The sequence below is a fragment of the Rutilus rutilus genome (genome assembly GCF_951802725.1).
Source record: "Rutilus rutilus genome assembly, chromosome: 2".
Taxonomy (NCBI): Eukaryota; Metazoa; Chordata; class Actinopteri; order Cypriniformes; family Leuciscidae; genus Rutilus; species Rutilus rutilus.
Window position 1 is genome coordinate 9,235,023 of NC_140210.1, and position 27,809 is coordinate 9,262,831.

General features: G+C 37.2%; 1 protein-coding gene across 1 annotated transcript in view; it reads right to left on the minus strand.

The window, feature by feature from the left end:
* LOC311286563 (FERM domain-containing protein 7) overlaps positions 1 to 27,070 on the minus strand; it is a gene marked incomplete at its 5' end in the record, with an annotated part of 32,239 nt that extends 5,169 nt beyond the window's left edge. The window contains 10 exons of the mRNA XM_084402765.1: positions 682 to 845; positions 2,007 to 2,102; positions 2,251 to 2,398; positions 2,534 to 2,648; positions 2,766 to 2,863; positions 2,960 to 3,038; positions 4,038 to 4,080; positions 4,706 to 4,810; positions 9,313 to 9,389; positions 26,971 to 27,070. Of these exons, the coding sequence (XP_084258891.1) occupies positions 682 to 845; positions 2,007 to 2,102; positions 2,251 to 2,398; positions 2,534 to 2,648; positions 2,766 to 2,863; positions 2,960 to 3,038; positions 4,038 to 4,080; positions 4,706 to 4,810; positions 9,313 to 9,389; positions 26,971 to 27,070 (1,025 nt within the window). The remainder of the gene's footprint in view (positions 1 to 681; positions 846 to 2,006; positions 2,103 to 2,250; positions 2,399 to 2,533; positions 2,649 to 2,765; positions 2,864 to 2,959; positions 3,039 to 4,037; positions 4,081 to 4,705; positions 4,811 to 9,312; positions 9,390 to 26,970) is intronic.
* Between the last annotated feature and the right edge of the window lie 739 nt (positions 27,071 to 27,809).

Consider the following 27,809-nt stretch of genomic DNA (forward strand, 5'->3'; position numbering starts at 1 on the left):
ACATTTATCATTATTATCAATGTTGAAAACAGTTGTGTTGCATAATATTTTTGTGGAAACTGATTTTCTATTCTTTGATGAATAGAAAGTTTTTTAAAAAAGCACATTTATTTAAATAGATTTTTTTTAAATAACAATGTAAAAGTCTTTACTGTTATTTTTGATCAGTTTAATATTAAGAAAAATATACATTAATTTTTTTCATGCAGCTTTCTAGATAAAATCCAGCAGTCCATGATGCATCATGACCTGAACAAAATGAATGTTTCTCAATAGATTAATCAATCTAGCTCAGAACGCTTACAGATTCTGATACGGTTTTCTACACATAATTTTTCATGCATGTGGGCAGAGACATCATAGAAGAGTAAAATCACTCACTGACATTACTTCTCCATCTTGCCTTCACTCAACTATAGTATCTGATCATGTCGCCACATTGCTGCTCTTTTGCATCAAGTTAAACTATTCTCAACTTTGTCATAACGCTAGACACATGTAATGTCGCCTAGTTGTGTGTTCAGAAAAAACGATTAGAACTGCTCTATTTAATATCTTCATTACACAGTCTCAGAGAGTTCATGGAAGATGCTTAGTAAGGATCATAGCATAAAGTATTAGACAACTGGGGCTTCTTATTGCATTCCACATATCTAAAGTCGTTCTCTCTCACACACATACCTGTATCTGAAACTGGATCCTTTGCTGGACAGAATGGACTTTTGATGTGACTTGGGCTCCTCAGCAAGTCTGAAGAAAGCGTGATACTCCACACACATTTTCCAAAACGCCTTACACACATCTCTGCTGGCCATGGAAAATTCAACAGTGTCCCTCCTCGAAGGCTAATACAGTAAGAGTTGAGTGAATGACAGATTAAGATTGTTAAATCATTTTCAGACTCAAATTAAAAATGGCTTTTTTATGCTTTCAGATGCTAGCTTAGTAGCCTGGGTTTCCCCATGCTGCCTTGCGGGCAGCGCGATTTTATTCACGCTGTTAGGCAGCCTGGACACCATGGACCAGATTTTCCCCTCAAAAAGGGAACCAATCACAGAACGGGGAGGGAGCAGCAAGACGATGACGACGTCTATGCGACACACCGAAGCAGTTTGTTTAAAAATAAATTTGGTGTTTTTTCGATAAAAACATGTCTGTAGAGTGTTTATATGTACCTTTACCCTCATGTTTGTCTTGCACAAACGGCAATATTCGCTGAACGCCATCGTGTACACATAAATCCCCATCGTCCTCTTCCTCATCGAAATTCTGTCGCTCTACATACGTCATCTGGTATAATTGAAACGATTGGCTATGAGCTACGTACAGGCGCATTTGATAGACATTCGTAGCGCCCAATAAACGGCTCTGGGCATTCGTAAACCACGCCTCAAATACGAGAAAATGAACATGTGGTTCCCAGACCACGGACGAGGTCTGACGTTAGCCAGGCTACTAGCTTAGTAGAAACACATTCCAATACTAATGACTAAATACTAATAAATATAAAATATTTAACATTTTCCCTTCCTGTAGCTCAAAAGTAGAGGCCTCTGCTAGCAACATCAAGGTCATGGGTTTGAATCCCAGGGAATGCATGAACTGATCAAATGTGTAAATGTCAAATGTCTTCTAGCTTTTGCATAGAAGCCTCTGCATAGATGTAAATGTAAATTTTTTGGTGCTGATTATTTAAGAGGAGAAACAAAAGTTGTGCATCTGCCTGCTTTTTTTATGTGGTTTGTCTTCCTTTTCTTTTCTATCACATTGTTGTCTCTCGCATGATAAATTGCTTCTGGAGTTCCTCATTTGTAAGTCTACCAGCTTTGGATAAAAACGCCTGCTAAATGACTAAATGTAAATCTAGAAGTCAGCACTAATGTTGCAACTTGCAGATATAATATATGAGGAGAAATATAATTTCAAGAGTTGCAGAGGAACTATTGAATTCTTTCCCCTCCAGTTTCCAAACAGTGGTTGTAATGGAGGGATTGTTTGTGTCTCACCCCAGTTTCAGTGTGGAGTTTGATAAGGAAATTTTTCCTCTTGAAGCTCAGCTTACGGATCTTGGCCCAGCTGAAGGTATTGATCTTTGTGTTTCCCTGATAACGGTAAAAGATGTTAAATATTTAAACATGTAAGAGAGAGTTTATATTTCATTTAAGGTTGTTGTATATATTTATTCTGATGTGTCTTTCAAATTATGCGTTAATCTTAATTTAAGTTTAAGCATATATTTTTGTACAGTACCTGAAAAACGAGTACCCCCATATGTGTGACAGCGAGATTAATTCTCATGCCTTCTCCATCATGGGCAGGGTGAGGGCGGATCCCGTACATGTCCATTTTGCGGGCAACCTCCAGCAAATGCACATCTGATTCAGCAGGAGTGTGACTTCTGTCACCAAAATCCAAATTATGTTAATTGACTAAATTAAAGATGTTCAATTACACCTCTGTAATGGCATACTGTATATTATAAGAGCTGCATGTTAATGGACATATGCTCGTACGGTGTGTAGCTGTATGTTACCTGTGCTTTTTGTGAAAGCGAATGATTTTGTGGTCCAAGTACTCCTGGTTTGGCACGTATTGCTTATTTTCAAGATGATGAGCATCCAACTCATCGTCATAATCCCCAATTTCTGCTACAAAGGGGGACAGGGAGGGAAAACCGTAAAGTGTATATGATAATCAAACTGATAAGATTTGGAAGCTTTGTATTTTGATGGCATGTAAACTTTCAATGAGATAAAAGGAGCTACCTTGCATTATATGGGAGACCAGCAGGGCGGCGCTGTTGTCGTTACAGGTGAGGCTGCCATTTGACAGATCCTGTTTGATCTGAAGGGCAAACAGATACCTGTATAAAAGAGGCAGCAGTCAGACTGAACTCATATCACCTATTACCATCTATTTATCGGTCTATATATCAGATAATCATGTGCTCGGGGTTTACCTGGTTAAGCCTCTCTGCAGTTGTCCTGGGTCAGGAGGGAAAAATTTCACTATAAAATGGAACGCGACATCACTGGTATCTATGGGAAGTACACAATGTTATTTGACCCATAAAAATAGCGTTAAACCTACTTTATTAATAATCTTAATATTAACTAAAGGCAAAGGTTCATTGATAGTTTAATGGTAAAGCATCTGGGATGGTAAAAAAAAAAAAGCTTAAGTCTAAGGAAAAACTGAATCAGTAATTGGTGAATACTAACTTCTGAGACCACATATTCATATTAGGGAATACAGAAAGCATCTAGAAAGTGGGGTAAGATGTGCCAGGGGGTACATTCTCAAGATACAGTATATTTTTATATAATTTTAAAAGTATGTTCATTTGCAAAAAATGCTGCTGACATGCAGCATTTTTAGCTGTTTGAGGAGTTTTCTACATGGTCAGTATAATGAGTGTTATGTGATAAGTGTTTTGGGGGCAAGTTGGATTTCTAAATCACTTTTTTTGATATGCCCTATTTTATGGCCCAGGTGGTGCAGTGGGTAGAACTGTCGTAGAACTGTGTTCTCGCTGTGTCTGCGTGGGTTTTCTCCGTGCTCCAGTTTCCCCCACAGTTCAAAAACATGCATTGAATTGGAGATGCTAAAAATTTGTCCTAGGAGTGTGTATGCGTGTGTGAGTCCCAAGCCATGTGATGGGGTTGGGGAAGACCCTGTGACCTATCCCGGAAAAATCATCGCCAAGAAAACTGACAAACAGTCTCTCTGCATATAGCAAGTGATGGCCCATAGAATCACTAAGAGTTGGATGCAACTGAAATGGCCCATGAATGAATGATTTTATGGCCCAATGTTGCAGATGCTCTATTCTAATTTATATATATAGCAGATATCCTAAAATATATTAAGTGTATCAATTTGACCTCTAAATCCTTTTTCCTTGCCAATAAAACTTGACTAAAATTGGCACACCATTCACCAGTATTATAAGTCAGCATAAGTTAACAAGCATGTGCTGAACCAATAATCAATTGAAAATGAATCAAGTGGACCTTGATTAATAGAAGAAAACTTACTTTTGATTTGCTTAGCCACTGGTTTCAGGAGTTCAAGCCAGACCTGTATAATAAACATTAAGACATGATTTAATTTCCTATTGCAGCATACAAATATCCATTTGACAAGTGTGGATAAAGCAACTATTTCAAGGGACAGTTCACCCCAAAATAAAAATGCTGTCATTGTTCAACCTGATGTAGCTCTGTATTTTCTACAGACTGAATTTTAAGTCATTATTCACTGATAATGAGATCACTGATCAATTTTGATTTGTGACTCACTCAGATCAGTTTTGTGAACTGGATAAACCCATTAAAAAACTCACACTCAAAAGGTCATCGCTACTTCTCACATGAAGTCACTGCAAAGAGTTTGGAAGATTTCAAAGTCTTCAATGAGCAATGGCTATCATTTCTGTCAGTTCATCATGGAAAGCTATCTTTATTAGACCTTAAAAGACTCGAAATATGGGTCACTTTTATGATGCTTTTACATCCTTAAAAGTTCTAGCTCCCATGACCAACTACATTATTGAAATAACTACTTTTTTGTGTTCCATGAGGGTGAGCAAATGATGACAACATGCTTATTAATTTTTTTTAGGGTGAACTATTCCTTTAAGGGCTGGACTGCTGTTTATGTTCAAACTCTGTTATTGACATCATTGACAGGTCAAAGGACTCACATAGCTGCCAGTATGGTGACGGAACTCTAGGCCAAAGTACTCCTTCTCCAGCAGCTTTAGATGACCACACACCTTATTGAAGAAATCAGAACCCAGAATCTTTCTCTGCAGGAATATGAAGAACAATAAACCACAAAATGCTTAAACATCTTACATGACATTTTATTCTGGTCTCATTTATGCTACTTTTGATTGATGTGACTGCAATGTCACTGTGAAATTACTCCTCACATTTGCTTCTTTCTTCCATCGCTATTACTTAATGCGGTTGTTAATGAGATGGTGCGATTTTAGCAGAATGTGACTGTTAGAGCAACTTTCTCTGGTAACTGAATCTGCTGCAACTGAACTGCTCAAACAGAATTATGGCGAAGTCAGATGCTCACTGAGTCAGCCTCAAAATACAGGGTTGCTATCTGATGAGTGTGTTTGTGGGCACATATGTGTGTGAGGATGTGTCACTAAACCCTGTATTTACTGTGACAGCGGGGCATATAACCTCCCCATTATCTTGTCAAAGACAAGGAACAAAAGAAGATAGAGGGATATAGTCTAAAGGAACAAGTGTGAGATAGAGAGGTTGAAACATAGACCACAGTACAAAAATAAAGAAAGATCTGTGAATCTCATGCAGGGTGAAGTTACGTCAGAATATACATACTTTGTAAATATGTGTGAAGACATGATGCTTTTTTGTAATGTTTATTCAGGACAAATGCTATTTTCATCATTAGTGAATCATCATTGAACATGCACTTTAAACCAGTTGTGTCTAAGTAATACAATCAAATAATAGAGAAAACGTGGCTTGTGCTTGTCCATGCAAAAGTTGCCACCATGATGCCAGAATGTTGTGGTTATAATGCTATTTTATAATTATTTATAAGCTAGTATAGTATTTATTAATATTTTTGAATTAGCTTTTGTTTTTAGTTTTAAATTTAGTTTAGTTTTTATTAATTTTATGTGCTTTTGTGTGTGTATATATATATATATATATATATATATATATATATATATATATATATATATTTCTGTTTAGCTTCATTTTTTTTTTTTTTTTTTTTTGGTTTAGTTTTAGAAATTTTAGTACTTAAACCTAAACTTATTTTATTTCATTTCGTTGCCAAGGCAACATTTCTAATTCTCGTTTAAGTTTTTCAAGTTTTATCTTCTAATATTTATGTTTTATTGCATTTCAGATTAATTTCAGTTAACGAAAATGTCTATAAATAGGTTTAGTTTAAGTTGACGACAACAACACTGGTAGTCACCTGCACTAAAGCATTTGCTAGATGCTCCGTGTGGTTGGTTACTAAAACAGCCTGGTCACTTATCCGTTATTTTATCCGTTTTTAAGTCTTTTCTAGCACAGCTCTCATCAGCAAGCCGCACAATCTTAGGTACCATTCATGTCATTAGTTAATACCTACAGTACGCATAAAGAAAAACCTAAACCTCAGGATTAAAAATAATAATAGCAAGCCGCCAAGCACTACTTAATATGCTGAAATAACATTCTGTTGACCAAATATCGATTAAAACAACGGATCGTCTCTCTACAACCTGACATCCTTCTCTCCGATTTCTTGTATTTTTCACTGCCTCTATACTAATTGCCTATTTTGCCTGAGGGTGTAGGGGAATGCTGGCGTGCTCTCTGGAATGAGGCCAGGACAAGCTTCTGTTCGGTGTAGGCCATGATATTTACCCCTATTCAGACACACACATGCCTCACGGGCACTAACTCTCTCACTCATTCACTCACTCTCTTTCCTTTTTTTCTGTCCATCTCCCCACCATCCTGACTTTATATCTCACCTGCTTTTTCTGACTGGTAGGACAAGACTGTGCTGTGCAAAAGCAATGAAAACCCTCAGGCACGTACACACACATACACATACACACACAGCATCCCCCATGAAGCAGAAGCAGCAAGCAGATAATGGGACATGAAATGATGCTCCTTTACAAGCAAAACACAGCAAAAGTGAGAGAAACCCTCACACACACACAGACTAGACTGCAAGGATGATGTGTTAACAAAGAATTTAGCCTGTTTTAGGGGTTTTAACAAAAAAATTTTTAAAGAATGATTTCAAAGAGATGCATTATTGCAAACATATTAAACGTCAAAATTAAGTATTGTCCTTGTTACCAGCTACACATACTTCAGTGATTATTTAGACAGGGAAAGAAACATTACAAAATGTAATTAGACCGGGCTTGTTGTCACACTTTTTACTTCACTGAACATTTCACCGACTAGGGTTATCTTTTGAAAGCCATTGCTAAATAGCTTGAAGACTCAGGCACAAAAAAGCTACACTTTTATTTCCCATAAAAATAAAAATACAGTTCACTGAACACATTCTGTCCTTTTCTGACAACATGCCTCATTAGAGTTGTCACAATATGGGGTAAAATTTTAACTGTAAACCAATTTTGAAAAATTAATCAAACATATGCCTAAGTAAAAAAAGGTAACAAACAGATATATCAAACTATTATTTGGGCAACAAGTAAATATGCATGTGACAACTTGCCCCAACCTGACATTTATGAAAACTAGCCTACATAGTTTACTTTCAGTTAAAGTCTACCTTCATTATGCAGCTGAACCTGTCTGAATGCATGCCAGTGTGTTTTTATTAGTAATTTGTTTACACAATATATAGGCTATATATAAAAATGCTATTGAATTTTAGTTTGGAGACAAAATTCACACACACACACAGTCACACACAAAATGACCGGTTAAGAACCGCAGATTTAAAAAAGGTGTTTGAAATCAGCATTCAAAATCATTAGGCTATAGAAAACAAGCGTTTGCGGACCTTCAGACATAGCCCCAATGTGACAACTTGCCCCGTTCTGTATACATATATATATATATTATTTCTCACCTCCACCTCGAAAACTCTCTCGCTGTCGTCTAAGAAGATGACGCGTAATCGCAGTTTCTCGTTCTTGTTCTTCTTCCGCGCAGCTGTCCTATTGACAGGTGTCTTCAGCAACTCGAACTTATCCCCCATCTTCTGCACCTTTAGGCTTTAAACACCACACTTTTTTCATTTAAATAAAGGACAGAGTGTCCATAATGTGGATCATTATCGGTTTGATGCTGTAGTGAGTGAGTAGCGCGCGGCGGTCTCGTGACGACTGTCCTTAAACTGAGCAGCATCAGCAGCACTACTGTATCTGATCTCAGTGCAGAGCATCTACATCACACGCGTTGTAATCGACACTAGTCTTGATCAAAAAAAAAACAAAAAACGACATATTATTACAAAATAATGGGTTTCTATTTGAATATACTTTAAAATCTCATTTATTTCTGTGATGCAAAGCTGAATTTTCAGCATCATTACTCAAGTCCTCAGTGTCACATGATCCTTCAAAAATCATTCTAATATGTTGATTTATAATCAATATTGGAAACAGTTGCGCTGCTTAATATTTTTTTTGTAACCTGTGATACTTTTTTCAGGATTCTTTGATGAATAAAAAGTTTAAAAGAACAGCATTTATTCAAAATAGAAATCTTTTGTAACAATATAGGCTACACTACTGTTCAAAGGTTTGGGGTCAGTACATTTTTAATAAATCAATAGGCTACTTTTATTCGGCAAGGATGTGTTAAATTGATCAAAAGTGATAGTAAAGATTTATATTAGTAGAAAATATTTATATTTTTAATAAATGCTCTTCATTTGAACTTTTTATTCATCAACTTCATATCACAGGTTCCAAAAAAACTATTAAGCAGCACAACTGTTTCCAACATTGATGATAACTGAGTATCAGATCAGCATATTGATTTCTGAAGGATCATGTGACACTGAAGACTGGTAATGGCTGATGAAAATTCAGCTTTGCATCACAGAAATAAATTACATTTTAAAGTACATTGACATTTATATAAAATAAATGCAGGTTTGATGATCATTAGAGACTCCTTTCAAAAACATTAAAACTAGTAATGTTTCCAAACTTTTTACCAATCATAAATAAAAAAGTAAATAAACATTACTATTTTTAATGTTAATGTATATCGGTTTTATTTATTTATTATTATTAGAATTGGTTTACTCAAAGTTCAGCAACTAACCTAATAGCGGGGCATGTTGTCACAAAAGGTCAACCAGTGACCTGCATCTTTTTTCTCTGGACCATGGAATTTTCAGTCTTGTGCCTATTCTAAACCCTGAAATTTTCAATGGAGGAAAAAAAGTGACACCTATCCCCATTATTCCGTACATTGTTTTAGGACTGCGTAGTAGCCTGGGCTATGTTTTGGTAGCATTTCGTAGCATCTATCTCCGTTTACGACAGGTTGAGGCTACCACAACATAACCGTGACGTCTGATTCAGAAAAATCACGTCAGCAGCAACTCATCGTATATGCCACGAGATGGCAGTATTTCCTAATGAATTCCTAAGCAACGACCCAGGTAAAAGCAAATACTGTACAAATGTGTACTTTCATCCGCAGTGCAAATAGCATATCCAACTGTGCGAGGACAAAGACATCAAACAACTAATTAAAACATGTCAACCCCTCAAAAAAACATCACACACAACTGATCTGTTTCTCTCGTCCTCACCTTTTGTGCTCTGTATTCCTCGGCAGGTGAATGTAATCTCTTGTTTTGATACGGCGGAGCGGAACCAGTAAGAGGAGCTGAAGCCGGAGCTCTGCTTATGGCGAGTGGATAATGCCACGGATAACTTACCGAAGTCTACAGTCGTGTACTTTTACGTGACAGAAGGGGTACGCCGCACCACAGACGGGTGAAACCAACGCGTGACTCCAACGTCGCATCACAGCACGTCGCACCACTGACGCGTGACTCCAACGTCTCACCACAGCACGTCGCATCACAGACGCGTGACACCAACGTCTCACCACAGCATGACTCCAACGTCGCATCACAATAAAATAATATCTATTTCCCCCCCTAGCTTTTCTTATCTTTCCTTTGTTATCTTTCTAATCAATCATTCTTTTCTTGTATTCTGATGACATTGAAAATATCATTGATACAAATTTTGTATTGTATACAAAGTTGTGTATGTCATTAATGTCATCTCTGAATGGTTTACGAACATAGTTTTTTTTTTTGTTTAAAATAATTCACTCACTTTCTACTGGATATGAGGGCTATGCAAATTATACACCATCAAAGTCACAATTTTTTGCACAATTATTAACAACAACTTTAAAGTTGAACAGATAAATTCATTAATTGTTATCTATAAACATAGTATTCTGGAATGTGTCAGTCTGAGTTTTTACTTTTGAAGGTGGTAATAATTTTAATTTACACAGTTGACCATAATGGGCGAATACACAAAATGAAACTATTCACGATATTGTTTACAGGAGAAGGTGACAAGAAAGTATTTTAATAGCCTATTATTTTCAAGAAATCAACAATGAAAAAATAAGACAGGGAAATAGTCGTTTAGTCACAAAATGCTAAACAATGTAGGTTCATGGTCAAATGTTCAAGACTAGGGCTGTCAGTGTCGACTATTTATTTAGGCTATATATTTTTTGGTCATAAAGATAGATCTGAAGTGAACAATAGCCTTTAGTATGACTTAAATACATAATTACAAATGAGGCAATATAATTGGTTCAAATAAAGTAGGGTATTAAAAGTAATTAATTATTTTATTTTATTTAACAACACTATTAAAATACATGAAGAAATATATAAACAATGAACATATGTATATTATGTACAAATGCCAACAGAGGGCGCAAGAGGATAACTGACGATAATTGTTACACTTTACATCAAGAGCAGTACTACGGTGACGCATAGCTGCTGCCACATACATATTATTGTTTCCCCTCAATTATGTTGTAATAACGAGATCGTATGTCGTTTTAACGTCATCTTTTCTCGTAATAACGTGATCTTATGTCGTTAAAACGACATATTTTTCTCGTAATAACGAGATGTCACGACATCTTTTTTTTTTGCCTTTATAATCCACCTAAAATTGACAGCCTATCCTTTTTCACACTTCTACGTTCAAAATAGTAACAGCCCCCAATCAGGCAAAATGAATCAATGAGGCCCTTTTTAAAAATATATTTTATATAGGCCTATAAGTTTTTTTTATATAATATATTAATTATATATAGCCTAAGATTTATTTTTGTTAATAGGCTATATCTTCATTACCTATAGATAATTAAACAAAAAGTAGTCAAAACACATCTAACAGAACATAGCCTAAGTTGTTTATTTTTAACAACATTGTGTTCTTATTTTGTTTAATTAACGAAATGTCAATCTTCATCTTTATAACAGAAGATACAATACAAAAATCTTCAAGATACAGCCATATACAATCTTCACATGTATAACGGATTGTCACCTTATAAACAGTCCTTTGTGTGGTGGAATAAGCAATGCTATATAGAAATGTTACCGGTATAATTTAAACTTTATTTTATTATTTTATTTGTTCATGAACTAATTATGCTAACTCAACTAATTTAATGTAAAGAGCTTGATAAAATTACTAATTAAATAATGTCAAATATTAAATGTAGGCTATTGATTAGAGTTGCCATAGACTAAAGGATTTTTCTAGACTAGTAGTAATTTATTTAAGCAATTAGGACTAATCACACGTTTATATTCAATCCTGGGTGTATATATGGCTATTCCGCGCTCAAGCGCATAAAACTTGCTGCAAAGCACCGGCAAAAGTAGGCTAATAAATGCGCCTTTCATACGGACAGGATCACATAATCAGATGGTAGCCTACCGTATTTGCTTTCGATTGGATTTTTTTTCGTTGGTGGACATTTTTATTTTATTTATAAACTTTATATAGATAGTTATATTTCTCATGTCTGTGACGCTAACTGTTTTTCGGTTCATTTTTTGGATGCGCTCCAATTCACAGAGATCAAGAAAGCGCGTTCGTTTTCTTTTATTTTACAAAAGCACAACGTTTTCTTGTTGTTGAGAGTTTACACAAATAAAGTTGCGACTGATGTATTATTCTTTTCTGTATGACCAGAAATGGAGTATTTAAGTTGTTTCCACTGTTGATAGGAAAATGCGAGTGATGGCACCGGCGCGTCCATGTGTGCCATGCAGTGCGCGCTCCACACTCCGCACAAACACTCGGATATGCGCTTAATAATAGCGAACATTTATCTAGGTTAACGTTAGAGCGAGCGGCCATGCCAGACTGATAAGTCCTTCATGTTTAACAAATCAAATTCTGTTGCATTTTATTGCGCCAGTTTGAAAAGGGCGGCTGAAACACTCTACAGATAAACGCCCAATGCTGTTTTTTTTTTTCTTTAAACAAATTCGTTTAGTCTTTAAAATAAATATTGTTTGTGGGCTAATTAATGCCACAATAATTTGTTTATTTTATTGGCTACTTTTATTTTTCATTTTTGTTTTGCATTGAATAGGCTACCATTTAAAGGATTTGCTGTGCACCGCAATGCCATCCTCCCATAGAAAGAAACGTTAAGAGCCACCTTTATTTTCTTTATAATAAAGGGTTTCTATCGGAAAACGCTTAACGTGTAATTAAATGCATTGCGTTCATATTCTGGGCTCATCTGCTTTTCTGTAGGATAGTATGGTTTATTAATAAGGTGTGTACAGCATTTGATCTTTATCACTGAAGTAGCCTATTAAGCCACATTAAGCTTTGTCTTTATGCTTAGCCTAATATGCAATTAAACCTATTTTTTACAGTCTATGAATTAAACACAATGATAGTATTCTGGGCTCATCTGCTATTAATAAGGTGTGTACAGAATTTGATCTTTTAACATGAATGTCCGTTGGGGGCTGCTATTTCTTCAGCTTTTTGAACGTATGATAAAGACATGATTGGCTATCAATTTTATGTGGATAAAGGCATAATTTGTACATGACTACACACGTCCTTATAAGGCCAAGAAAATGTGTCGTTTTAATGAAATAAGATCTCGTTATTACGAGAAAAATATGTCGTTAAAACGACATAAGATCTCGTTATTACGACATAATTGAGTGGAAAAAAATTATATGTATGTGGCAGCAATGCGTCACCGTAGTTTTTCATAAACTTCGATTTAAGAATAAAGAATTTTCCAAGCAAAATGATTAAGTCGACTATATATTGTACAGAGAAATTTGAGTCAGAAAAGTAAAAGAAGATATCAAAATTAGATAAATGTAGGCTATGTTTGAGCCAAGTTGTTGAAACGTTGTTGCCATTAATGAAACATTGTAGGCTATAGCCTATCATTCCACAGAGAAGAGCTATGTGAGCAATTATAGAATAAATGGTCTAACGTTTCCGTTTCCATAAAGCAAAAGCTGCATTTTTCGTCTACGGTAGGCTATAAATTTAGAGATAATCTTGTTACAGGGGTAATAAATTATATTTCTTTTAATTTGTTTGTAATTAAAAATGTATGTGGGTTACTCCATGCTCTATTCCAATTAATATTTTCATACAAGGGGGACCATTTGTATCTGGAGGCAGGGATAGATTTTGCAAATAAAAGATTTTTATTACTTTGTTGTTAACTTTTCTGTCTAGAAAAGATAGACCATTTATTGAAACACTGCTGTAGAAAGACCAAGAAGTTAGAGCCTGTTTATGGAATATTCACTTCTTTTTTTTATTAAATCCAAGCAATTGGGTGATGACAAATTTAAAATTAAGAGGCTTTAATATTAAACAAAAATTCACTTTAAAGAAAAGCTTCCTAAAAAACAAAACAAAAATCATGTCTCCCGATATAGCCTATTGCAAATCCAATCTTACTCATGCTATTCACTTTTCGTTATCAACATCGGAAAAATAACATTAGATTGGGACGACGTGTGTATCAGGCGTCTTATTAGGCGACGTACTGAGGGACGACGTGTGTATCAGGCGTCTTATTAGGCGACGTGCCTGGTTCAGACGTTATGATTTTTTTATACATTTCTCACGTACGCCGTCGCCACGTCGCCGTAAGGTATACGTTACTACTGTGACGCCGCCGTGACGTCGCCGCCGGTCTGTCGTCTGACGTCTCTATCAATCCCATTCAAAAATAGACACGGACTGACGGCGACGGAAGGGTAGACTGCTCCTTCGCCTTCTTCAGGGTAGACTTAGAAAAGGCATTATCCGCTCGCCATACTCTGCTGACCAGCTGCTACTGTTCCATCACACATCATCATCATCATCACCGGCCCTGTTTGATTTTCCGAGCACCTGTCTGTCGGCCTGTGTGTTTTCCACCGTGTATTCTGAGGTTGAGAGGTAATATGTCTCTATACGACCACCTTAACCTGCAAACTCCACAACTTCTGGAGAAATGCTAATTTCTGCTCTGGTTTTTAGTTTTACACAACTCCCCCCCACTCACACACTCACATTTTACTACAGAACTGCCTGCAGCCTAAAAACAATTGGGCCTATTTTTAAAAGTCAGAAAGTAGTTAATATTCTAAAGTCAGAAAGATTTAAAAAATTAAAATATAATGAATGTTCCATCGTAATCAAAAATATAGTAGCAAGCGACAATCGACGTCCAAGCATAAATGGCCCATGCATGTGGATGTTAGTTAGGGTTTGATGAAGCAGGTTAGCAATAGCCAGAGCCATAGAGAGAAAGAGTTGCGACACTCCCATAGACCTCCGTTGTAAATAATGGCGGCGCTTTTAACCGCCTACTTCCGGGATATGAAGAGCGGAATAGTTCCAAACACTGTCATTTTGGCGTTGGACCCCATTCACTTACATTGCTGCGCGTCGAGTTGTTCCAGAGTTAAGTTGTTGAAATATCGACCTCTTTTGAATTGTCAACTGTCTATTTTGTATCAGAGGCCCTTTGCGATGCTTATACTGGTCTTCATTTGTACATGCACAGCGTAATTATTTATATTTTATGTTAGTTGTTTCAACCAATTTTCAAGCACTGCCTGCTAACATAGCTAGTTAGCTAGCGCGACTTCGTCAGTTAAGAGTTCGGTAATGAATCGCTGCCACCTTTATAGCAACTTTTATTTAATTTAATTTTTTGGGATATACTAACTTTTCATTATGTTTTATTGTCTTGAGTGAGGTGGCTTGTGAGAACAATGCTGGACCTCTAGGATTGTTATGGCCATCACCAGTCCTGTCTGTTTCATGGATCACCTGCCCCTGATTTTTGCTTTTCTTGTTCACACAAGCACACATTTTTGTTGTCTGTCATTGTTTAATAAAAATAGTTTATTTGAAAACCTTAATTTGTATCAGCAATGCTTAAATTCGTTTTTAATCTGTTATAGTTTTGATAATGTGTAGGCCTATGGCTTAATATTAAAATAATATTCTTAGTCTTAACATGATAATGTTTAACGTTGTGGTCCTGGGGTGGCCACTTTCATCAGAAGAAGTGAGCTAGCTTAAGCGAACTCTGAACGGACCGCCACGGCAGACCTCTTTGCGTGATCACGAAGGTAGGCTAATGGCTGGATCAAAATTTATAAGCAAAATCACGGGAATCAATAGCCTAATACAGCCCAGTTGTGCTAAAATAAATATCATGAGACGTCCATCATCAGATGAATGATATGGAAAAGTTAAGTTAGAGCCGCTAAAGCCAGTGCTACTACCCATGCGAACATGAACACTAGCTTTTCCCTCCAAAAATATAGCCTAAAACTTGTCTCCAAATGCAAAACTGACATTAACAAAATGCAATAACAGCTGAAAAAGTACTTGGGGTGTGTTTTATTTTATATTTACCGTTCAATAATGCAATCGCTGCTGTCTGTCCCATAGAAGAACATGACAGCCAGCGTATGTTTTGGAACTATTGGGGCTTACATGAACCACGTGACAGCCATAGCGGCGACATCAAAGAGTGTCGCAACTCTTTCTCTCTATGGCTCTGGCAATAGCCTACTTGTGCCTACTGGTGTCAAAAGGGTTAACTCGTTTACAAAGGAATTCGCTTATTTCAGCCTGCAAAATGATGAGCAGCGGCTATTTGCAATTTTGCATTAGATTCTAGTAAAAAAAAAAAAAAAGTGATAGATTCTATTTACACTGTTAAGATAGCAGAATTTGCTTTGCGAAAAGTGTAAATAGTAGTATGCTGTTTGTGTTTGAGTATCCATTAGCCTTCTGAAGTTTTGTCTGGCCCAACTAGACATCAGTGGGCGGAGTTAGTGTAAATAGCGTCTGCCAACAAGTGGGGCTATTTGTACTTAGTGTAAATAGACACTCCGTTATGGGTATCATATAATAGGCCTACATTTCTGCCTGTGGCCTATGATGTTGGGATGGACTGCTACAACACAATGACACTACAGAGGATAAAGCGGTTTGATGAATGGATCGACTGATGTCATATTTGTGCAAATTATAATATAATAATGCTGCAAAAATACTACACAGAACATAAGACATAAACACTCACAGTTAAAAAAATTAATTTAAAAATGTTATTTTAAATTTATCACGCACATTTGTGCCGTTATTAGCAAAAATTTAAAACTGCTTGTTATAAGTCCACTGTAGTCCACCAAATAAGATGTATTCCAATTTTCAACTTTATCAACCATACGGTAATGGCATTATTAAAGAATTTCTGTTGTAGCACCCCCTATGGGAGAAATGGGATAAAATTTGATGTGTGTCCACAGAATGTCCTCTTTTCTATGTGTACCAATTTTCCTTAAAGTCCAACTGAAATCAAAATGGACCCTATTTACTTTGTTAGCGAATATTACTAGTCTTGTGGTGAACAATTAATCCGTGCAAGTTAAAACACAGAAAAAAATGTTTTGGCTTCGTAATCTTTAATCAAAATCTGAAAATGCCCCTCCCCTCTGCATTGGAGGACCTTCCCTGATGACGTAGGTTTGACCATAGATATCATATATAAACGCTAGATGTCTTATGGCGCAGTCACTTCCGGCATCATCGTTCGGCCATCTTGTCACAGTGCTCTGTGCATTAAGGTGAATGATCAGCACGCACACAAATCCTCTTATCTCGCTGAAATCTTGACGGATTTACAAACGGTTTGGTTTCTTACAAACGTTAATTAACGTGGCTATAATTCCGAATGCTTGAACATGTATGTTATAATTTTTCATATGTATGCAGTGTATGTATGCAGTGTCATAACTACATCTCTGACGTTTATAACAAACCAAACCGTTTGAAAATCGGTAGAAAAATGAGCAAGTTATGGTTATTTAAAAGTACATGCACCATTGAAGTAGTGTGCGAGTACACTGTGGCAAGATGGCCGCCACGTGCGGACGTCGACCTCCATTGGCCAGCAGTGCGCACGAGACATCTAGCCTTTATATATGATATCTATGGGTTTGACGGCTTGGTTTGGGAAACGCTTAACCACTCCCCTCAAATCGTTAGTCTGTAATGAGCGAGAGATGGAGAGGAGGAGCGCTAGAGTAAAACCCTGCCCTCTGTTCAATATTCCTTTTCACTGGGAAATACGTCACAGCACTGGAGAAAAGTCGTTTGCAACTTCCGGTTCACGGGGACTTTAAGCTTGGACTTTGCTTTCAGAGGATATTTGCCAGTTAGTGAAAACGGGCCACACCCACATATTTCATTAGCTTATATCTGTTAAACGGATTGAAGATTCTTTTTTCCATGAGGGTCTCTATTCTAGATGATGCATGTCAAGGATTCAGAGGACACAAGAATTTTGTTTCTAGTCACCCTTATGGATCCAGAGTTATTAACCAAAACGCAAAGTGGCGCCACCTAGTGTCCGACAGATGTATGTCGATGCGGGTGGGATTTCTGACCATCTCACCAAGTTTTGGGTCTATCTGATGTACGGTCTCTGACGCCCAGACAGTTTTAGGGGCAGAAATAGAATAATAATAAGAAGAAAATACTTACAAATACAATAGGGCTCCTGCACTTTGTGCTTGCCTTGGACACCTAATAACTCCCCCTCCCTCTTGCAGCAACATTTCCTTAATGATGATGTGTTTACTGGTATGAGGGTGGCACAACCTGTCACTCACATGAGATCCCAGCAATAGCAAACCACACAGATCCAACGATCCAATCAATTCCCGATGGACAAAATCAAGTCGTGCCCTAAATTATTTCTTGTTTAAGATGCCGTTTCATATGTATATATGTCACAATAGGGATGAAAACACTATCACAACACCCGTTTCATGCCGACTTCAAATTGTTTTATGTAGTCAAAATTTTGAAGGAGTGTTTACACTTTCTGAATTCACATGATTTTATTGATCCGATAGCTATCTCTCCAAGTGTAAATGCCCTTCAAGACAGATCTGAGACAGATAGCAAACCTCAGGATACAAGATGTGAAAACAGATGTGCGTGCAGATCTGGTTTAGGCCACAAAAGTAAACTTAAACTGTGTGCATGTACAAAAACTGACTTTCAAAGATAACCCTATCCTAAGATTACTTAAGTAAAACGTGTGCTCTGCACCCGCCCCGCACTCCTCTTATAGACTCTTATAGACTTATATGTGATTGTGTGTGCGTTTGTATCGATGTGTGTAAATGACAAATTGTCTCGTCCATTTGTTTCTTCCACCTTAAACTTTTTATTCCTTGTTATTACTCATTTTCCACTTGAAAGATATAAAAGCACAAATTCCCTGAAAGAGTTACTTCAAAATGTCAAGGGTGTCATTTGGAAAATGTCATACACCACCTGGCATGAGAAGGGTGATATATTTTAGAGCTCTTCTGTTAATTTAGTAAGCAGTCAGTGGTCCTCTGGTTCATCTCACCCTAGGGGTCTGAGAAAAAATAGACACTGGAAAAGGTCTAAGCCATTCCAACCACTTTGCCCTTGATGATTCATTCACCTACACACTCAGATCCACATATTTAGCCAAACATCTGCCTTAAACTGTCTTCCCATTAGCTAATCCCCTATGGTTGTTTTTCCTCCCTGTTTGCACAGATGTCGTTTAAAGTTTAAGACCTGCATTTTGCCTTGCTTCCTGGTGGTTCAGTTTGTGTGGTATACAGTTCTGCTTCTTAAACTTGCACTATCTGGTTATTTGACATCTAATGGCAGTGGACCAGGACAAAATCATAGGCTTTTAAATCAATATAAAAAAAAATGTAATTAGTAATTAGTCAACATGATGCAGTATTTGCAGCAAAGAGGTCTGGATTTGGCTGGTTAGCATGGGCCAGTTAGCAGATGCTTGTAGAAAATATTTTACAGTAGAAGAAAATAAGTATTGTACAGTCTTTTGAACTTTCTGTTCATCAAAGAATCTTGAATTTTTTTTTTTGGTATCCACAAAAACATTATGCAATACAACTGTTCTCAACATTGATAACAATAAGAAATGTTTTTTATGCAGCAAATCATCGTATTAGAATTATTTCTGAAGGATCATGTGACACTGGAGAATGGAGTAAGGATGTTGAAAATTCACCTTTGCGTCACAGTAATAAATGACATTTTAAAATATATTAAAACAGAAAACAGTTCAGCCTAAAACAGAAAATAAAATTCAGCCTTAGTGAGCATTAGAGACTTCTTCAAAAAAACATCTTACAGGCTCAAACTTTTGAACAGTGGTTTATGAAGTGAAATATAAAATTTAATTATATTTAAGTCGATTTTTCAGTAAATTTTGATAAGCCTAAAAGCATAAAATGGACTTGCTTTGCCAAGATGGCAGCATTCAGGCCCAGGGCTTGACATTCACTTTTTTGCTCACCAGCCACTGTGGCTATTGGTTTTCCAAAGTTACTAACCACTCAGAATTTTCACTGGCCACATTTTTGACATCAATATCATGGGGAAAAACTGCCATATAGGTATATTTATTATTATGTCATAATTAGGCAGCAGGTATATTAGCCACCTGACGCACAGATCCATTATACTGTTACACATGCATTTTCTTTGTCAACTGCTTACATTCACATAAAGCATGACTGATGTGAATACTCGCCAAGACCGAAATAATTTTGTGTGTAAAACAAACTCAATTTAGTACTGAGAGGCGGCTATATGTGCGCTCACTTTGGGTTTGAGCACAAAATCGGGACTGCGGGAATTAGTTAAATTTTGCTATCGAGAGACAAGAGAGTGAAAAAGCGTAGCTGGTATCGTGTGTCTATTCTGCGGTAAATGAGTATTGGAAGATATTAAGATATTTAAGTATCGATATGAATCGAAAAATCTATTTTTGACAACACTGCATTTCAGTTAGTTTATTATTTCAGATGCCTTTTTAAAAGACTGCAATTGAAAAATGTATGTATTATAAATAAAATACATTTGCCATAGTGTCTAGTAGGAGTGACTACGTTACACTGCTGAAATCCACCCGCATTTGGCAGGTTGGCGGGTGTCAGTGTCAAGCCCTGGTCAGGCATTCAATTCTGAGTGGTCCTGTGTAATGTCTAGCTTTATCCAGGTATATTATACCTTTTTGTTCACAACCCACATTATAATGTGGCATGTTTCTGAGTGAACGTCCACCACCAAACAACAAAAAAAGGATATGAAAGTGCTTTGAGCTCTTAATAACTTGCTCACTTGTTTCAAGAGACAATCCCAATCCTTTTTCAACCCCCTCACCCCTCTGAGGTCCATGTCTCATGAGAAGTCTTCCTGTGTCTTCACTCTCCAGCTGATGTCATGACCAAGGACAATGTCACAGCCTATTAAAATCATCCACACTACTGGATCAAACTCCGTCTTTGCTTCATAAAAGAAGTAGGTGGAGAGGGAGAGATAGGGAGAGCAATCCTTTTATTCACACTGAAATGAAATTTAAGCCCCTACTGTTTTAAACCGTGGAACGGATGTTAATGTGGATTCATTTTCTTTTGATTTTCTAAATCTCCTTCTTCTCTTGTGTTTTAAATGGGATTACATGTCACAGCTTAAAAGACTAGACAGAGAATTTTATATGGAGAGAGAATCTGCTCAACTCTATGCTAATCGGGATGTTTAATGGTTTGTTTCTTCAACTCAGCCATGTAACAGTAGAACTTGGTGAGTTTTTAGAAAACTGTTTGATCAGTAGGGTTGGGTACCGAACTCGGTACTTTTAATGGCACATTAAATTAATCGGTGCCAAATTTCGGTACCCGAGAACGCATCTGGGAAGGGTTGCACCAGCTGTTCGTAAGTTCTTTCTTAAATTGGAACGTAAAGTCCACACTAGAGGCTTTAGTAACTACTAGCTTGTAACTAACTCTGTTGCACCATTTGTTCATAAGACAGAACGTAGCTAGGTCGTAAACTCTCCGTAAAGTAATGCGTAGTCGCATGACATTTACCCTCGATGATCCAGATGAGCAGAAGTTGTTTAAATGCTGGGAATTTCAGTTTATCCGTTATTCCAACTTCTTTTGCCTCACTTAACTAACAGTAAAAATACGAAACAAAAGAAATGACATTTATTGATTATTACTGATTTTTATTTTACATGCACAACACGGACCGATGGGACAGATGCACACAGAGGCGAGTTCCCAGCTAACGTTGTGAAGACGTACCGGACCGGACCATATTCGTCGTAGCGACGTAACACATAACGTTCCAGCGATGTAACTTTGTGATTCCCATAATCGTCGTGGCGACGTTATAGTGGTATGTTGCAAACGTAACGGGTACGTCTCAGTGACCAAACTGGCATGTTGCGAGGACGTAACATCAAAGGACCATATTAGTCAGTGCGACGTGCCAAATAACGTTCCAGCAACATAACTTTGTGATTCCTGTATTCGTTGTGGCGACGTACTGTAGCCTACGTTGCTGGATCGTGGCAGGTACGTGCTAACGACAGGATTAACGGTTGGAATATATCATGATAACACTGTGAGGACGTCATGGTAAAGTTCCATTTTTTTTATAATATTGGCTAACGTTCCAGAAACGTTGTGAACCCATGAACTCAGCCAGCTTAAAAACTGTGCTAATTAGCAATTTCTGAACCTGAACTTTAAACCTCTGATCTTAGTGCCTATTTACGTCAAAACTAGGCTAAAGCTGCGTTCACACTAGGCTACAAACGATACATTCATTTCATTGGAGAGCGGGCGATTTCCGGCGACACCGTCTCCGGCGAACGGCCACTTGTGTGGTTCTCTTACGAGAGGTATGAAGCCAAAAAATTATCCTTAATTTTTATTGTCAACGCGTTGCAGCAGCTAGTAGACCTAGAGCGGGCTAACTAGCGCGCTCATTGGCTGCTCTGAGGCTTCGCGCCCTCACGTGTCACAGCCCGCCAGAATGGGGGTGGCTTAGCGTATAAAAGGACGGGCTCGGGGGCTGCTTACCTGATTTTCATCTCTTCAGCGAAGCCCTACGAAGCGAAGCTGGATCTTTGAGAGAAGCCGGATCTTTGAGAGAAGCCGCCGCCGTTGAAACAAGCGACTAGCAAGCAGAGGACAGCGTCTGAGGAAGCCGGTCGATTCTCGTTGCCTTCAGCCATCCGTGCCTGCCTTCGCTATCCAGCGACAATATCCTTTTTTGCTTCTGTTGCGTGTGTCCGCCTCTGCGACACACGCCTTTGATCTAAAAGAGCGTGAGGCGTTTGTTGCAAAATGCCTCGCAACTCCCGTGGCCACCATGCACAAAAACAAAACACGTATTAAACCATTTATTTATGAGTCTTGTATAAGTTTACACTCTGACATCCATACCAACAACACACCCACACAATTATAGCTGCATAATTTATCCAATTGGCTCTATAATATGCATAAGCAGAAAACAGGAATAAAGCGAGTATTTGCTTTATAGGCCAAACGCCAAACCTGAGAAAATGGCACCATCTGGTAAAAAGAAAAAAAGATTTTTTTTTAAACATTTTTAAGCCTTGCCAACAGATTGAAAGCCTATTTACAAAGACTGCATACTTTTATATTTAAATGGCCCTGGGATTAAAAATTGCAGTTTTAATGGGTTTCAATGGAGACATTTTTGTCCTTAAGGTCCTGAGTGGAACTATTTGTTTACCTAGTGCAAAATAGATTTTTTAAAAGGAAATGGGGCTGAAATAGTAAAATTCCAATAAAAAATACACACCCGTGTCGAAATCTATGCAGTTGGCATTAACACAGGCAAAATTATAAAACTAAAGATAGATATTTGACCCAATATTTGTGAGTACTGTGTAGCTATGTATTTTTAAGCTCATTAGAGTATTGTGGTGTTAGCTTAGCAATATTCTAACATCAGACTCCATTGAAGTCAAATGTCTTATATGAGGGTCCATTTCCATTTCTGGTAAAATGCGGTCAATTTTATAGGATACTAATCTGTGTTGAGGATGAGGATCGTATTTGCATAAGATCTGTCTATTCTGTCTCAGTCTAAGACACGTCTCATCTGTCTCAGTCAGTGTCACCCTCTTCTGAAGTGCAGGTCTGTGTTGTCTCATTTTTAGAGCCAGAGTGTTGCCAACCAGAAACAAAGAGTCGGCTACCTGCTGAAAGTTAAACTTGTGGCAGGATACTCCTGAGATGATTAATGGCTTAGCTTATGATTTCATTAATCTATTAATACCACTGATAAGTATCCTGCTGCAGAAAGAGAAGGTCAGTGTCAGAATAAATCTGGACACTCATTAACCCCTCAAGCCAAACCTCTGCTCATTAGAAAGGTCTGCGAAGACAGGCGAGAGAAATGGCATCTTGACTGGGTAGGATGTTTTTAAAGAAATAGATCTTTTCATTCAATGGTTGATCCAGTTCACAAAAGTGAATAATTTGATCACAGATAGGAATGATTTGGTTCACGATTTATTTTCAAAATCGTTAGCCATGCAGTCATGCACCTTACCTCACCTTATTCAAACATTTGGGGTCAGTAAGATTTGTAATGTTTCAACTCTCTTATGCTCTTCAAGACTGCATTCATTTGATCAAATACAGTAAAAACTGTAATATTGTAAAATATTATTGCAATTTAAAATAACTGTTCTTTATTTTAAAATGTAATTCATAATAGCTGAATTTTCAGCGTCATTTCTCCATTCTTTAGTGTCCCATGATCCTTCAGAAATCATTCTAACATGCTGATTTGCTGCTCAAGAAACATTTCTCATATTGTTATTATTATTATTAATGTTCATAAACAGTTTTGCTGCTTGATATTTTTGTGGAAACTGTTATGCGTACTTTAATTCTTTAATTAATTAAAAGTAAAAAAAGCAGTGTCTATTTGAAATAGAAATCTTTTGAAATATCATAAATGTCTTTACGGTCAGATTTGATCAATTGAATACATCCTTGCTGAATAAAAGTAATAATGTCTTACAAAAAAATCTTACCAACCCCAAACCTTTGAACAGTATAGTGCATCTTAAAAAGCTAAAAAATATTAGCAACAGGTCAGTGCGGCAGCACCATCACAAATGATTGATTGTGCTGCTTTTGGATCAAGCATAGTAACTGCTTTCATAAGGTAGCCATACATCCAAGTTTATACTTGATAGACAGTCTAGATTAAAACATGACAAGACAAGGTTTTTTAGATCTGTCCTATGATTAATCTTTTGAGGAATTTTATGTTGAATACAGATGAAAGAAGTTGAAACTTAAGGTGTTTTCTCCATTATCTCATGGATCAAGTTTTTCCTTCATGTTGACTTGTTTCATTTCTTCACCTTATCTGGGTGGATTTCAGTATTTTTGGCCTTGTGCCTGTACTATGCTGAAAATAGATGCTTGTATGCGTCATACATTTATTAGTGCTCATATCCATGTGAAATCATATCCTGTTTTCTGGTCAATAAGATTACATCTTCACATACTGCATTAGAGTTTCATTTGGATTTAGGTTGATGCAGGAGTAACTAATATTTATAGTCACAATTAAAACCTCTAGCACTTTTTGGCCCTTTTTAATTAAGGCAATAGCACTGATGGCATTGGTCTGTCGAAGATTGCAAGTAAAAAGGTTTTTAGTGTTTAATCAATGCTTACATTTGTGAGATTTTATATCAGCAGGTTTCCTTCACACATACTAATTTTATCCTTAGACTGAATGACACTTGAAAGCAAATTCAATTAACCTTTTACACAGTTTTAACCAATATGGAAAAAAAAGTTTAAACACTATGCAGGGGAGACAGAGAATGCTTGTAACACTTAGCTTTAACATTTGTAACATTGTTTTTTCCTGCTTTTTATTTCCAATTTTGATTTGATTTTCAGAGCATTTTAATTAAAAAGCTAATACAAATATTACTCGAAATCAGCTAACAAACTGAAACCCCCATTTTCACAGACAAGGCTTAAGCCTAGTCCCAGACTAAAATGAAAACTGAAAACAACATTTATCAGTGGCATTGTTTTATCTCAAGATGCACACCAGTAATATACAGTTGTGGTCAGAATTATTGGCACCCCATATGATCAAAGATGGCTGTAAAAATAAATCTGCATTGTTTATCCTTTTGATCTTTTATAAAAAGAAAATACAAAAAACACAAATCATCTAACCTTTCTTTGAAGTGGGGGGAAAATCACATGTTTTTCTCCAAAACATGTTGGCCACAATTATTGGCACCCCTATAATTTTTTATATCTCTTTAGTATATTCCCATTAATATTTACGTTTTTTGACTACAGGAACATGAAATTGCCTATATGACTTCTTGTTTCACTGGAGTATAAATATGAGGAGACACAAAGGCCAAATTCCCTTAATTATCCAGCACAATGAGTAAAACCAAAGAGTATAGTTCTGATGTGCCGCAAAAGATTGTTGAGCTTCACAAAATAGAAAGTGACTGTAAGAAAATATAGCTAAAGCATTAAAAATCCTCATTTCCACCATCAGGGCAATAATTAAGAAGTTCCAATCAACTAAAAATGTTACAAATGTGCCCGGAAGAGGACGTGTGTCTATATTGTCCTAATGCACGGTATAAGCAAGAAAGTTTGAGTGGCTAAAGACTTACCAAAGATCACAGATGGAGAATAGCAGAGATTAGTTGAGTCTTGGGGTCAGAAAGCCTATAAAATAAAATAAAATAAAAACCTACATCACTACATGTTGTTTGGGAGGGTTTCAAGAAAAAAATCCTCCTCGCTCATCCAAAAGCAACCTCCAGTATATTCAGTTGTCAGACACAACTGACTTCAAAAGGGACCTGATTCTATGGTCAGATAAAAAAATAAAAAAAAGAGCTTTTTGTCAGTAAACCCACCAGATGGCTTTGGTGCAAACAGGGATAAAAAGTTAGCCTGGTAATACCAGACTCTGCTACTTCACTTTGCTTCGTAGAAAGAGTCTGGAAGGGCATATTTGAAAAGTGATTTCTTTCTCGCGGGGGGCGCTTGTCTGAAGTTTAAAATCATTGGTTACCCGTAAGCCAATCACATAACGTTTGGTTATGGCGTGTGTTATGCGCATGCTCAGCCGCATCTAACTTCCACTGTAAACGCATGTATGATGCAAAAACTAAACCATCGAGCGAAATACCGGAGTGAACATGGCTGTGAACGACTTTTGCAGATTATGTGAAGTAAATCTACGCATCCACCACGGTACAATCAGCGTCTACGTCATGGCTCTCAGCCCGCCCTCTGTTCGTTGATTGGCCGGCCGTCTGAAGGCCGGTGGAAAACTGAAAGATAGGCTGCTATCTCAGACTGACTACAGGAGCGAAATGAAATTAGCGGAAGTAGGAAGTCTGACGTAGTCAGGCTAATAAGAAGTACCCCATGCCCATTAAATATACTGCTGGATCTTTAATGTTGTGGGCCTATTTATTTATTTTTTGCTGGAGGTCCTGGACATCTTGTTCAGATATTTGGTATCATGGATTCTAGCAAATACCAATAGATAAAAAAATCTAAACCCGAAAGCTTCTGCTAGAAATCTTTTAATGGGCCGTGGTTGGATCTTCCATCAGGACAAGGATCCACAACAAACATAAAAATCAACACAAAAAAGTGTCACTGAGCACAAAATGAAGCTTCTGCCATGGCCGTCCCAGTCCCCTGACCTGAACCCTATAGGAAATGAGTGTCACGGTTCATGAATCCACTGTCTCCCTCTTGTGTGTGTGTGTGTGTGTGTGTGTGTGTGTGTGTGTGTGTGTGTGTGTGTGTGTGTGTTTGGGCGTGGTTATCCAATCTCAGGCTGATTATTAGCGCCAGCTGTAATCAATTCCCTTTCCCTTTATATGTTCAGTAATCACTGTCTCATGTTGTCAGATCGTCGTTGTGGTTTCCCCGGTGTTGTGTCCTGTTCCAGTGTGCTTCTCTCACCTTCCTTGTGTGGATTATCTTCATTGTGCTTCATCTTCATTTGGATTGTTTTGTTTGGATTCCATTTGGATTCCTGAGCACGCCGATCACCGCACGCCATCACCGGGTTGCCCGTCGAAGTCCCTGCGTCATTTGTCACCTGAGTGTTTGTTATCTGACCTGTTGTTATCTTCTACGAAGCTCCTATAAACCGTTTTACTTGCATTTGCATCCGTCTCTGTGTGAACTGAAGAGAAGAAGCATTAACATGGAACTGGGAATCTAAAGGATCTGGAGAGAAGGAATGGTCTCTGATTGTCAGGTGTTCTCCAAACTCATCAGGCATTATAGGAGAAAACTCAGAGCTGTTATCTTGGGGAAAGGATGTTGCAATAATTCAGTGCCAATAATTGTAGCCAACGTGAAGTTGAGAAAAACATTCATTTCATAATGTGAGTTTCCCCCCACTTTCAATTGTTTTACTTCAATGAAAGGTTGAAGTTTTGCACATTTTTGGAATGAAAGATCAAAAGGATAAACAATGCAGATTTATTTTTATAGCCTTCCTTGATCATATTTACCAGGGGTTCCAATAATTCTGACCACAACTGTATTTTTTCTAAAGCACACGTTTACAGAAGCTACTTAAATGTCCTAATTGGCCTACTCCTGGCTTAATTTAAGCCCTGTCTATGAAACCAGACCAAAAAGTATTAAACCAATGCATAAACATGGGCTGACATTTAAAAAATATATATTTTACTGATTGAAATTAAAATGCCAAACATTATTTGCTGTGCACAAGGACTTAATATTAAAAAATTTAATTCGACAGTAAATAAATCACAAAATTTGATCGT